This window comes from Myotis brandtii, unplaced genomic scaffold (genome assembly GCF_000412655.1).
Source record: "Myotis brandtii unplaced genomic scaffold, ASM41265v1 scaffold227, whole genome shotgun sequence".
Taxonomy (NCBI): domain Eukaryota; kingdom Metazoa; phylum Chordata; class Mammalia; order Chiroptera; family Vespertilionidae; genus Myotis; species Myotis brandtii.
The window spans coordinates 361,875-375,767 of NW_005358520.1; the positions used below are offsets into that span (position 1 = coordinate 361,875).

The following is a 13,893-nucleotide window of genomic DNA, read 5'->3' on the forward strand; positions in this document are numbered from 1 at the left end:
TAAGCTGTTGAGAAGAGACAATGAAAAGTGTTCTCATTATCTGTTTAGCCATGGAGACGGACATTTCACCTCACCAGCACAGTGCCGGGAAGAACACCAATGGAGACAGCTAACGCCAGGCTGGGTACCCATAGGCACTGAACGTGTTGACCCGTCAGCACTACGGCTTTTATTTCCTCCAGTCCACTTGTCACGCTGCCTTCTTCTGAACAGCGACGAAGGATTTTACTAACGAGGATGGCTGCAATCATTAAAAATTTGGTGAAATTCCAAAATCCACAAACCCTAGAAATTTTCCTGGATCCCCTCCTTGGAGAAATACTGAAAGCAACTTACGACATCCTAAATCAGAGAGGTTGGGCTGGAAAACCATTTATGTAATTTCTCTGCTTTTGTTTTGGGGAATCTTCCAAGAGAAGTGTCTAGAGAATCCGATATAATTATGAGCAGGGTTTGCTAACGTGGCCTCAACAATGATTTTACTTTTCTTGTAACTTTGCACTCCGCTCCACATCATTTTTTCCAGTGGTGTGTCATGCTGTCCCCATGGACTGTCTGGCCGTATTCTGGCCTGGGGTTGGCTATAGCAAAAAGGGTGGATGTACAATTCTCTTCCTCAGCTTGATGCTCATTTGAGTGAAATCTCCCAAGATGTACCCCTTTATCTTTCCCTCCCGTTAAATAGATACGCGTTCAAAGAGTCTCTCAGTTTTTAATTATATTTTAAATAGAAAATAGTAACTTTGATCGTTCAAGAGCCTTGAATTTTAGCTATGAATTTCCTCCTAATGAGTTAGTCATCATAACTAGTAACTAGCAAACACATCTCTTTCTTTTTCCTCCCCTTCCCCATGTGAGAGATGCTGCTGAGAGAGAGGGAAGGTCGGGATCCTCACACCACCCGCCCCACAGTGATCCATGCTGCCTCCAACTACTAACTCCCAGCTGCTGGCCTCCAAGGCGGGCCACACCCGCACTGAGATCTTGGGAGTGACTGTTTCAGCTCACACCAGGCAGCAATCCAAGGGATACAATCCCTACGCGGAATCCAGGTCAACGTGGCTGCCCACTTCGCAGCTAACGGTGCCCCTAACAACCAACATTAGTAATAAACACATGGATCCCAATTCTCATCCACAGGGCACCTTTCGGGGATGCTGTTCCATGACTTCTCTGTGTCCCTTGACATTGTCGACTAAACAGACAGAAATTTCTACAGTTCCCCAGGCAATTTACACACACACACACACACACACACACACACACACACACAACAAGAAATACAAAACAAAACGTTAAGCATTTGTCTTACATTATGGGTGGGGTATCCGTACTTGTGGAAGGGGAGGGAATTTTCAGTATTTTGATTTGATACATGACATTATTTATTTTTTTCTTTTTAAAAAATTTAACTGCAAGGAAATTGAATCAAGTAAATTTGAACAAAAGGGGTAAGAACTCCTTTGGGAAGCATTTTTTCCTCGTGATTCTCATTCCGATGCCATTTTGTTTTCACCCTTAAAATAAAACAGAGTATAATTGGGATGCATTTCTATTTCAACTATTTAAATTCACTTTGAAATTAACTTTTGACTTTTCTGTCATCCTCTCTTATAACCCTTAGTAAAATACCTGTTTCTTTCCGTTTTGTAATCTTTGTGTGGTCTTTTATTTGTGATACTTGTGGTAAACACAGAGTGTGCCTGCTTTCAATTTGTTTGCTAGCCCGTTCTATTGTTTATTTTTTTCTATTTTAGAAACAAATCCATAACATCTGGAAGTGTTAACAAGCCATTGTAAATCCAAAGACTTCCTGTGCTGGAGAGAGCGACCCCCTTTTCTCAGAGCGATGGAAACACTGGGAATAATCCAATTACTGAGAATTACAGGAGTTCTAAAGCAACAGAAGAAATGGATTACTTCCCATGGATTTTGCTGGATTAAGTGTTCCATATTTTAAATCACATGCCATTTGATATGTATTAATTGCCTGCTGTGTGCAAGGCCATGCGATAGCTCCTATGGAGCATACAATGATGAATAAACGTGAGTCTTGCCCTCAAGTAGCTTTCAGTCGAGTACAGGAGATAAAAAAGCTGTAAATGAAAAGAAACTAAGAGCCACGAGAAAGGTAGAGGAGGTGAAAGCAGGGGGAGAATGATCTCAGCAAGGGAGGGTCTGAAAGATTTCCTTTACTGGTGATGTTTGGGCTGAGCCTTGACAATTGCGCAGGATTTGAGCACACGGGGGTGAGCACAGGTCGTTGCAGACAGAGCAGTGCACCCAAAGGCATGGGAACAAGCAGCTACGCCAGGCGTTGCAAGAAGAGAGCCATTCCATTGGTTAAGCACGTAGTGCCGAAAGCAGGGTGAGGTGCATGTCAGAACGTACCTAAGAGAACTTACTGGGGTGGCGGTAGGAAACAGAGAGGATGGCTGCACATTAGAGACGAGAAATAAAGTCCTAGTGATCTATTCACTATCACCCAAGATCAACACTGTGAACCATCAATATGGCATCATTTCTATGTGGAAATTTTCTACTTGGAATGACTTGTTTTCATTAGTCAGATGTTTTGACTTAATCACTTCATGAAACGCAGCTAACATCTGTAAAATGATGAGAGGTAGAGGCGAGTTCCTGGTCTGGGTTTTGTAAATTTTAAGAAATGCCTATATTATTAAACACTTAGTCCCCCCCCCCTACACACACACACACACACACACACACACACACACACACACACACGCTTTTATTTATTTACTTGTCAATAAGTTTACGTCCTTGAGGGGGCACATCATCACGTGAACTCTGCGTCCAATGGCCTGAGCGGGAAGGTGGCTTCGGCATTTGGCACGGACCACGCCGCTGTTTCCCAGAGCGTGAGTGACCTTTCCTCTGATTCCTCTGGTGTTTGGTTTGCCACCAGAACTCACTGTGTCGTTCTTTTCTTTGTCTTCATACGCACATTTCTCACTCAAGTAGAATTCAGTTCCATCTCAAGCCTAAGCATCTTCGGTTTTAAGAAGCGCCGTGTGCTCCTTCTGTTCCAAAGACCCTGCCTAAGCCAGGAGAGAGGACTTGGTCCAGGGCCTCCAGACATCCCTGCCATTTCAGAAGTCAGCTTCCTGGCAGGTCTCCACCCACGGGCCCAACATGGCAGAAGGAGAGCGCCTAGTACTTCACATCCTCCATCCCAATCCGCTCATTTTTTCACATTTATGAGTAGCCATTATATACAAGAAACTATGCTTGGTGCTGTGCATGACTTTTTAAAGGGGGTTGGGGTAAAAAATAAGAATGGCCTGTAAGAGGGAATGAAATAGGCACATAAATATGAAACAAAGCTACGAAATGAACATTGCTACATGCCAGCCAAGGCTGCAAAGGGCAACACGTAGATCCTGGGGAAGAAAAGGAGTCCATTTGCCACAGCCTCCTTCTACCCAGGATCTAACGTTGGCATCATTCCATAGGCCAACAGCACGCATAGATCGAGAGCTTCCATACACATGATCCAACATAGAGACAGACATAAAGTCTTCAGAGAGCTTTTACCCGAGCACTAATGCTGCTCTGAAGAGGAGTTAGTTGTACAGGGTAACAGTCATGACAAGTGAAACATGGAAAGGCCACAGTTACTGCCATTTGTTTGGGGACAAAGAGGCAGAAGCCTCTAGACCAGTGGTTCTCCACCTTCCTAATGCCGCGACCCTTTAATACAGTTCCTCATGTTGTGGTGACCCCCAATTTCATTGTTACAAATTGAACATAATTAAAGCATAGTGATTAATCACAAAAACAATATGTAATGATATATATGTTTTCCGATGGTCTTAGGCGACCCCTGTGAAAGGGTCATTCGACCCCCAAAGGGGTCGCGACCCACAGGTTGAGAACCGCTTCTCTAGATCTTTGTGTTCTTAAGAACTATTTGTATTAAAATAATTCTGGACTCCCATTGAGTGGACGAACATTGAAAGTATAGGTAGGAAGTAAAATCAGTCTCCATTCGAAGCCTGCAAACACATCGAGTTTGGCTTTGGCTTATCTCCTGTTCTATCAGAAGATGGTGATTGGGGCCTTCTTTTTTATCTTCACACAGAATCGGCCACGTTTGCAAAGCCGCTGCAGCTGTGTTGGATGCTGCTGGAAATTCCTAAGCATGACTCAGATGACAGATTATATTTGAGAGAGTCTGTGGGGTGTGCAGAGTGGAGTGTCAATCCTGAGAGTGATTAAGGAGCTCTTCAACTCCTACTAAATGTGGTCTCCCAGCCTCCGTGCCACCTTGGAGGTAAAATTCATAAATAATTACTTACACGACTCTGGGGTGAGTCAGTGTGTTAGGTAATGAGAGGAATTCCAACTTTCTATGAATTTTCAAGTACAATTACAATAATAATTATGATGGCAAATCACTATCATGGTAACATAAGTAGAATAAAGACTTCATTCAGGAAGACATCATTCTAACACTTCAGAAACTTTCACAGTTCAAACATGTACATTAGGGCAGTTTCCAGGAAGTTTTACTGGCTCACATTTTTGTCAACCTTCAATAGTGTATGTGTATATTATATATAATGTATATTTATGCATGTATGTAAACATACATAGAGACATACCTTAAACACACATATGTAAATTCTCTTGCATCCCCTAAAAATGGACTCCATCATTCAGTATAAGTTAATGAGTATTTACTCAAATTTTTAAAAATTAGAGCAATATTGGAAATTACTTAAAGATTAACAATAAGCCAAAAATCAGAAAAATAGTGTTTTTAAAAATTGGCCATTAACTCCATCATTTCTCTTCTCTCTATCCTTTTATAATCAATCCCCCAGTAAGAAAAATAATACAAGATTAAATTCCAAATTTCTATTCACACAATTCCTAAATTGTGTAAAAATATTGTTACTGCAATCAGTGACTAATCTAAGTGGAAAACATGGTGAAAACTTTTGGAAAGTGTGTTATTCAGTTCCAATTCCAATGAGTAATTTTGAGAGTCCTGTAACCTCTTTGAACTTTCTGTTTAATCTTGGGGCAATTTTCAGCTGAAAAAAATACAAGGATAGAAATGCAAAACCTCAGGTTTAACAGCAAAGGATAGAATAGATAGATAGATAGGTAGATGATATAGGAATAGAGATATGTCATGTGTCCAACATGATCATGTTGTTGTACTAAATGTTGTTAGTACAACAACATGATCATGAATATTTAGTAAAATGAACAACATGATCATGTTGTTCATTTTACTAAATGTTAAGGAAATTTGAGTCTTGTCCAATTTTCTAGGCGAAAGAGAAGTGGTTATCAATATAGTTCTGTAATAACAAACACAAGGGACAATTAACTCTACCTTGGGAACTAAGAGGAAATGAAAGAAAGGATTTAAAAAATTGGTTAGAGTAACCACTCAAATATTTGCCTATCAAATCCCACTACCAATGTCTGCCCCAATTTTGAATCTCTATGGTTAGATACACACAAGTCCTTCAACTACAACATGACATTTACCACCATCTTTCTGGCTCTACCACATACATATTGGTATTTGCTGAAATTCTTTTAAAGGAAACCCAACCCTCTAAATGTGATTTTACCCAGGAAACAAAGTTAACTGATCTACCTCCCTAGAAATAGTGAAGAAAATTTGCATGTACTTTACCATTGTTTGGTAAGTTATCCTCATCTAGGCTACAGTTCTGCTATGGATTCAGTCTATTTTTAAGTGCATGTTTATCACAAGTACATTTTAAAGGGGCTTACAGTTGTTTGAAAGCATATAAAAATATCCATAAGATAATGCATCTCCTTGTCTTAAGAAAGGAAACCACACATGAAGCAGTACCATGAGAGACAGAGCGCTCTCCTCCATGTGTTTCTCATGATGGAGAGAATTGGTTTTCTCGTTGCTCTTGGAGAGAGCACTGCTGACATTCGCTGGCCCACTGAGTTCACCACAGCTGTGCTCATGCATCGCTTCCCAAGCCCCATTTTCTACTGAACTGGGAAAGATTTGAACTTGGGGTTGGAATTGGCCACACCCTGCTCTGCCTCATCTCTCCAGTCTCTCTCGGTTAAAGGAGAGCCAGATGCATCGTGCTGTCATGGGGTTTGGAACTGTATGAAGACTCCAAATGCAGTCAGAGGGCGACCTGGACTGTCTGTGTGAGCTGGTCAACCTCAGGGAAGCCAGGGCTGCATAGGAGGAATGTGTCAGGATTCACCACTGAGTGATTTCACCCAGCGCTGATACCAGCTCAGATCCGATTTAGAAAACGCAGTGACATGAGGAGGAGGAGTGGGGCCTGGGACACAGCGCAAAGGGTCCCGGTGCAGGCCCTCCAAACGTGCTCGCGGTGTTGCCGAAAGCTACGTCACAGTCAGGAGCATGAGATGCCTCTTCTCTCTGGGTGTCTCGTGGGCACCTTGAGACACAACACTTTCATGTGCAAAATATCATCTAACTTTCCTTACACGAATGCATCCATCATAAACTTTTCTTCTGAGAATAAATTAATATAAAACTTTTACTTGAAAAGCTAATCAATTTTAGGGCAAAAAACAATAGAACTTGTAGTACAGGTAATGCCTGAAAGAAAGCATAAAAAGCATAATTTTTAAAAATGCCTATTTTTCACAGTGGAAAAGAATTCTAATGAAGAAATTAAATTTCACCTTCATTGACCATCTAAAACAATAAGATAATGAAAATACATATATGATTATTTTTTTTGTTCAAGCATCAAAGACACCAGGAGGAAAAAAATGAATCATGTTTCTGACTCGTTGTGAACACACACAAAAGTTTTGAATCTAAAATGAAGATGATTGGGAGATAGGAAGATGCACAGATGGCCACCTTTCTCCCCGGCATCTCCAGTGTGATCCGGGAGAGCGCATTTGCATAGCCGTCCAATGGTGACCTTTCTCCTCCGCAAGCAGTGACACTCCAGCCTAAAATCAGCAGATGCACAGTGATTGGTCCAACGACTTCTCCTTCCCAGTCATCCCTCGGATGATGTCATCCACATCCGGGCATCTTGGTGCTGTTGTAACTGGGCCGGCAGAGAAGCAAGTGTCCCGCTGTCCACGCTCATACAACAGTCAGTCACCTGGGAAGATACTTACCACGTGTGAACGAAGTGAAAATTAAGTAACATAAATTGGGAGGTGGAAAGATGAAAACAAGTTTAAAGGAACAAAGCTTTGAGCTGGGTCTTAAGGAAGTGCCTTCAGTGAATGGGTGTGAGGTGCGGAGAACTTTATGTGCACGTACAAGCATGGAGGTGGCCGTGCTGAACGTGAACATGGGAAAAATAAAACAAATGCAGGGGGTCTTGACGAGAATAGAAAGGCCTGTGTGGAAGACAGGCATGAGCGAGGGAATGATGGGCTGGCGATTAGGGTGGGAAGAAAGATCTCGCTCACTAGAAGTATCTGGATCCTGTGGACAACCAGGGTTTTCTTGCCAAGATGTCATGAAGAACTGTACGCGGTACGTGCCCCTCTCTCACACAGGTCCCAGAACTTATCTCTAGGTCCAGAGATACATTGAAAGGCTGTGTTCACGTGGCCCGAAATGCCCGCCTGTGGGCGTCTGAATCCGGAAATTGTTATATTCATCTTTGTAGCAACCCAGATAGAAGCAGGACTTTTTGGGGTGCTCTTTGGATATTCCACGTGACAAGCTGCTTCTTTTCCTGTTTCTTAAAAACATTAAGCCATGGAAAGGCTAACTTTTTCTCTAGAAAAATCCGTCCTGGCTTTCACAGCAGCATACAAATTTGAACTCAAGAAATCCCTCTTTGGCTGGCTAAGGAGAACTAGAAACGGCAAAGATAAGTATTTAACTTTTAAAATGCCGTTCAGACACCCGCCTGAAACTACACAGCTGGGACCGGGGGGGCGGGGGTGAGGCGGACAAGCAGGCCTTTCTTCCCGGGCCTCCCTGACAGCCCCTCTCCAAACGGAGTGAGAGTGGGATCTGGCAAGATCCCAACATAAAAACCTTCTAGGAAGATCAGGTTTGCAAATCAGCCATGCGAGGGCACCAACACATCCTTAAGATTAGGCAGGGAATGTTAGAAGGAAAATATTTTTTTAAAAAGTACATGCATTCCATTATTTTCTTAAAATACCAGGCAGAGAGAGGTGTAGAGAGCTGGCCTGAAGTTGCCCAGACGTATAGGTGCTTAAACTAGGCAGCAAATGCCTACGTAAACAGAGGCATCCGATGTCCAGATGTGCTCCTTCTCCCCTCGGTGGGCTGTGTCTCCTGTACGAGCAGAAGACATATTAATCACTCCTTTTACTGCGGAGGGGATGGGTGCTGCTCTCATATTTCAGAAAGGGGCTGGCAAGTGAGCGAAGCCAAACTTTTTCCTATTTAAGGCCACAGCAGCGGGCTCCCCGCGGCTGGCTGCGAGGACGGCCCGGTGCTGGAGGGCAGGGGCGACTGATGGTGCTACTCTGAGCGGCCCTTTCTCTCCTTTGTGCACGGAGAGTCTCATGTCTGACCTGTAGACATGACGAGCTTCGTGCGGAAGGGGACCTGGCTGCTCCTCACTCTGCTGCATCCCGCGCTGGTCCTGGCCCAGCAGCTCCCGGAAGGTGAGTGGGTGCCCGTGTTCCCCCAGCTCCGGGGGCCCTGCCTCTCCCTCTGCGGGCACAGGCGGCAGCAAGGGGCGCTGGGCTCCGGAGGTGGTCCCCCTGTCCGCCTCCCAGATGTGAGCGTGCGGGGGGGCCGGGATGCTGCTGGGGAGCGCCTTTGCCTAGAAAGCAGAGTGTCCTTTCTGACTGAGACGCTCGCTGGTGCCTGAGATAAAGATGTTTCCCACTCACTTGCTCTCATGTTCGCGGCCCTGGGAGCTCTTACAGCGGCTTGAAAGCCCCAGTCCTGGATGCTAACGTCCTGGAATGCTTCCCGGGCAGCTGGAAGCCATCGGGCGCCTGGAATGCGTTATGCTCTCCTTTGTATGCTGGGTTCTTTGTGGGGGGGGATAGGGAGCCCTGTTTTCCCAGGAAGAGAATGCATTTAAATCAGAGCCTGCAGCGAGAATCGTCTAAAGGAAACGCTATACATGATTAGAATCACTGGATAGGTTTCTGTACAATGGCAACATGGTCATCTTAAACCCCTTCAACAGGTTCAAACTGTTCCCGGTGTTTCATGGCTCCTAACTTTCTTCTGTTTCAAGCACTTGGCGTGTTGACTAATACATATTTTCTAATAGTTTGTTGTTAAGGATCTAGTGCTTTATGTCTGTTCTGCATTTTACCTGCATCTGCATGGATAAAGAGGATAGTTTTTAAAACATGCCTTCAACAGAAATGCTTGACTTGCCTGCAAACAAGGTAAAGACATGGGGCTGTTTGACTCCCAGAAGCTTGATGTGTTGTGTATTCTAATAAGTGCAAACAATGATGTTCATGTTCTACTTTCCCCCAAACTGCATCTGCTTCATTATCTGATTATGTGAAAATACTCCTTTAAATTCATACGTTTCTTAGTCATCAAAATCCTGGACATATTGGAATACGAACTTAAAGAGGAATAAGTACTTAAATGTTAAATGTGAAGGTGCTAGAAGAAACCATTACACATCCATTTCCATTTGCACAAAATGTCTACATCTAAACCTATAGCCTTCGCAAATGTGGGGTCTGGAAATGGTTGTCTTTGTTTTTAGTACCAAATACCTTTGATGTTCTCACAGGTCCTATATGTAAGCAGGGGGGACCCCCAATGGCATTTCCTCAGTCTTATTCAGCCTCTGGCCACAAAGAAAAGAAACACTCAAATCCCTGATTCCCTCACCCCCCACCCCTGCCCCCCCCTTCCTTCTCTCCCCCTTCCTTTCCCCTCCTTCTTATCTGTCCACCCCTTTTGGCTCCTTTGCACTTCCTCCCCCTTTTCATTCTTTCACTCGTCACCCCACCCCCTTCCCAGGCAAGTCCACCTCTCCTCCTCTCTCACCGCCCCCATCCTCACAGAATCCTTCATCCTCCACCCTCTCCATCTCCCCCCTTTTCCTCTCCATCCGGACCGGACCCTCCCAGAAGATGCTAAACTCCCACGCCTTGGCTAGAAAACCAAGCGACTCTCACCACACCCCCACCTCAATAAAGACTTTTACTTTCTTGTGAAGCTTTTAGATTCTTCTGATTTCTGAAAAAGGAAAAAAAAATCACAGAGTTTCCATTTGTTGGAAAGACTACAAACCTTTGGTGTTTAGTTCAAAGACTAACAAAATATTTGTAATTGCCTAGTGGTTATAATTTTTCATAAGCACTGTGGCTATTTGTCTCCTAACCCCAACTTTGGGGAGGAAAAATGTGTGGTGCCTCCATTATCTGAACATTACATAATTGTTCTAACTCCCCCTTTTCTCTTTAGCTGCAGGGAAGAATAAACAGCTATGGAACTTTGTTGACACTCTTGGGTGCTTTTTAGTTCAAAAGAAATGGAAAGGGATTTTGTTCAGCTTATTGTTTATGTTTAAGAGTTTTTTAAGAGAAGACATCTTGTGTTCCCTATGGGTTTTACAAGACAATTCTGCTGGCGCATGAGCTTGGGGGAGGTGCCAGGGGGCGGCTGGATGCTCAGCGCCTGGAGAACATCATGTAGTTCTCGTGTGCGCCCTGAGAAAGAGCACAGTTCTAACCAACACTAACCTGGTCTCCTCACACACGTGTCCTGGAACAGAAAGCATGTCCTCACAAAGAATTGTGCAAGTTCTGTTTAATTCGTGTATTTGCTTCCACCGTTGGAGAAACGTGGTCTGTTTTATATTTCCTGTCGTTTAGGAACATGCCAAATTTTAAGCACAAAGACTCACCCCCTAGTGGCTGACCGGCGGAGTTGCAGAACCAACGCCGACATAAAGGTCACACACAGCTGGATCCCCTGTTTCATAATGAGATTTAAAAATATGACGTGAATGAATGTTAACTATTAAATATGGCTTTCCTAAGAAAATAAGTATATTATGATAGCATAGTGCCACATACACATAGTCACAATATCTAAAGACTATTTGGAGACGAGCTTGATGTTCTGGGCCATTTAAAAAATTCCACATGTAAAATATATAACAACTTTTTTTGAATACTTCTTGAGTTTCCGCTATAGTCTTTATTTGACATAAGTATTTCAGGAAGATATTACTCAATAATATTGCTTCACTGGGGCAGAGAGGTAAGCTACATTTTAATGAAAAGTGCTCTAAGTTGTGGCTTATATTTTGCTATTCTGATGCTCCCACAGTGACAATGAGCTGTGGGCCTCTCATTGTGTTAGAACTGCAAATTGTCGGGGACTCCGAGAATCGGGTCCATAGCACAGGCTATGAGGATCTCTCCTTCCTGCTTGCAAGGAGAATTTGTAACGGATCAGGTAGCAGTAACGTTTCCTGGTTTGTGTCCCCCATAATGAAACACAGCTACCGAATGGGAAAATTTTAGCGTAAAAATCACTAGAAACAGTTATACTTCTAAGAGGAGAGAATGCAGAATTGCTTACAAGGCTCAGTGTCCAACCCCTAACATGGATTCAGTGCTTCAGTGGAGGTCACACCAGTAAGAAATGATGGTGTTCAGACTAGAACCAAAATTCTGTTAAATTCTAGGTACTTAGAAGAAATAAAATATATGTTAAATTTAGAGTATATGGGTTTTCTTATTTTTGTAACAGTCATTGAAAAGAGATATGAAAAAAAATCATATACTGTCCTAGAAAATATATGAGCTGATCTATTTTTAAAGGGGAAAAAAAGGCAGATTTTTTTTGTTACGCACTCCATTTTGAATTGGTAAATCTATTTTTAAAGAAGAGGCTCACTTCTCATTTAACCAGAAATCATCCGCAGTCTTGAGGAATAAATTCTAAGTGAGTAAAGTATTCGTACCAAATACTGGTTTTTGTGGTGGTGACGCCCATTGGCTCAGGGCCACAGGCTGACAGACGTGCTGGTGGGATTCTGGCACGAAACCCCCAGGACTGGGGGAGCAGCAAACCCCCTGAGGCGAGTCTGGGAAGAAGGAGTGGGATGATGTGCCTTTTGCTGAGTGATGCCTCCTGGCTCCATATCGTGTCTAAATGCTTATTTTTCAAAATCTGGAACCAGGAGCTGTGCGTTTCCCAGGAGCAGAGTTGAGACTGTAGGCAGCCCCTCCAGCGAGTCCCTGCTTCTGCACCTACAGGGGTGCCCGCCAGCCCCCAGTGCCCTTCCGAGAGAAGGGTGCCCTCTACCGAGCGCCCTATGCCCAGGGCAGACAGCTTGAGGCAGATGCTAAGGCTGGCAGCCCAGTTCTTTCATTTCGCAGCATCGTTTTGTAAATGAGCTCACCGCCTTGCAGGGACGAGCGGGGATTGCTTAAGGCTTAAGGTTTTAAACATGAAAGATGTCACTGCCTTTACTGGGCACGGACGCCGGTAGTTTTCGGGGCTACACGGACTGTCTGGAAACGGCTCGGTGGACTGTTGTCTGTAAAATGGTTTTCCCTGGAAAAAGTGCAGCCCCGCTGTTTTCCACACTCAGAGAGCGGGGGAGGGAGAGGCGGGGGGTAAGACAAACCCAGCATTTTCAAAGGGGAAACTTTGCCTGTTTCATGTCAAGATGACAACGGAAAGAATGAGATAGAGCTTCTCAGCACAAATCATTCGTGAACTGCAGTTTGGGGCGCTACATTAACCGCGAGAATGTCTGCCTGCGCCTAATGAAAACACAGCAGAAGTGGATTCCTTTCAGATTAACTAACAAATCCCTTGTACTTTCCAGAGCTGAGGTCAAAGAACTGCCATTTACAATGCGATCTCAATGAACAAGAGGAAAAGTCCCAACCAGAGGGCACACATTAAATGGCTCAAAAGATGTAAAAAGCAGAGATAAAGGAGTCAGACCCTGTTAACGATTCCACTCGCTTTTAAAAGTCCCGTTGAGAAATGCCTGCTTTAGTGGTCAGATGGCACTTGCTGCTCGGAAACTGCATTTTCTGCCTTATTTGGCGAGCAGGCCATGCTTCTCGAGTTAATTGAAATCAGAGAAACACCCTTCAAAGCTGCATAGGATGTTCATGTGTCTAGACTCAGAAGGGAAGCATCTGACGACGTTAGAAGTTCATGAATGTGAAAGACTTAGTAACATTTTCCGAAAACCAGGGTCTTAGGGAGACATCCTTAATAAGGCTTTTGACGCTGAGTGCGGAAGCCCTACCCGCTCGCTGTCGCTGGGGGAGCCCCTTTTCCGTGTGTGTGAAATGGACGCGAGGTCTTAAGTGCATCTTATTGCTGGTCTGGGTGTCACTGGGTGGGCTTGGAGGGAGAACTTCTTTCCCGTGAGGTCGGGAGAAAATAAACAACAGAATTGAACTCCAGATGTTCACGTCTTGGTTTGAGACTAGGCAGGAAAGATGTTCTGCAGAAAACGGGTGTCTCTTTCCAAGAAATCTACCTCCTTAGGCTCTGATTTTAAACGTGCAGGGTTTAGAAACCGTAAGGGGATAAGACCTTGGCCCTACCCTGCCCTGGGAACTGCTGACAGGGAACGGAGCACAGCAGTTGAGAGGATCATACAATCTTTATGAATCATCATCTCTAGATGGTTTTTAAATTTGTTGGTGAGGACTTGAAGAAGCAGAATCTACCTCGCCCATGCAAACAACATTTTAAAATTGAAATTATCCATCTCTGTAGGTCTATAGACCTTCCCTTCAAAACCATTTGTGTTAACTCACATATTTAAAGATATTCCAATAAATGTAAAAGCAGCAGAAACATGTTTAACAAAAAGATATGTTCTCCAAACATTAGTGTCTTTTAAAAGTCAAACATATTTCAGTTGGAAACTATATGAACTCCATATATACACTTACAAA

General features: G+C 43.7%; 1 protein-coding gene across 1 annotated transcript in view; it reads left to right on the forward strand.

The window, feature by feature from the left end:
* Window positions 1-8,304: 8,304 nt before the first annotated feature.
* The window catches only part of COL3A1 (collagen, type III, alpha 1), a 38,729-nt gene continuing 33,140 nt past the window's right edge, over window positions 8,305-13,893 (forward strand). The window contains exon 1 of the mRNA XM_005866273.2: window positions 8,305-8,628. Coding sequence (XP_005866335.1) covers window positions 8,544-8,628 — 85 coding nt within the window. The 5' untranslated portion in view covers window positions 8,305-8,543. The remainder of the gene's footprint in view (window positions 8,629-13,893) is intronic.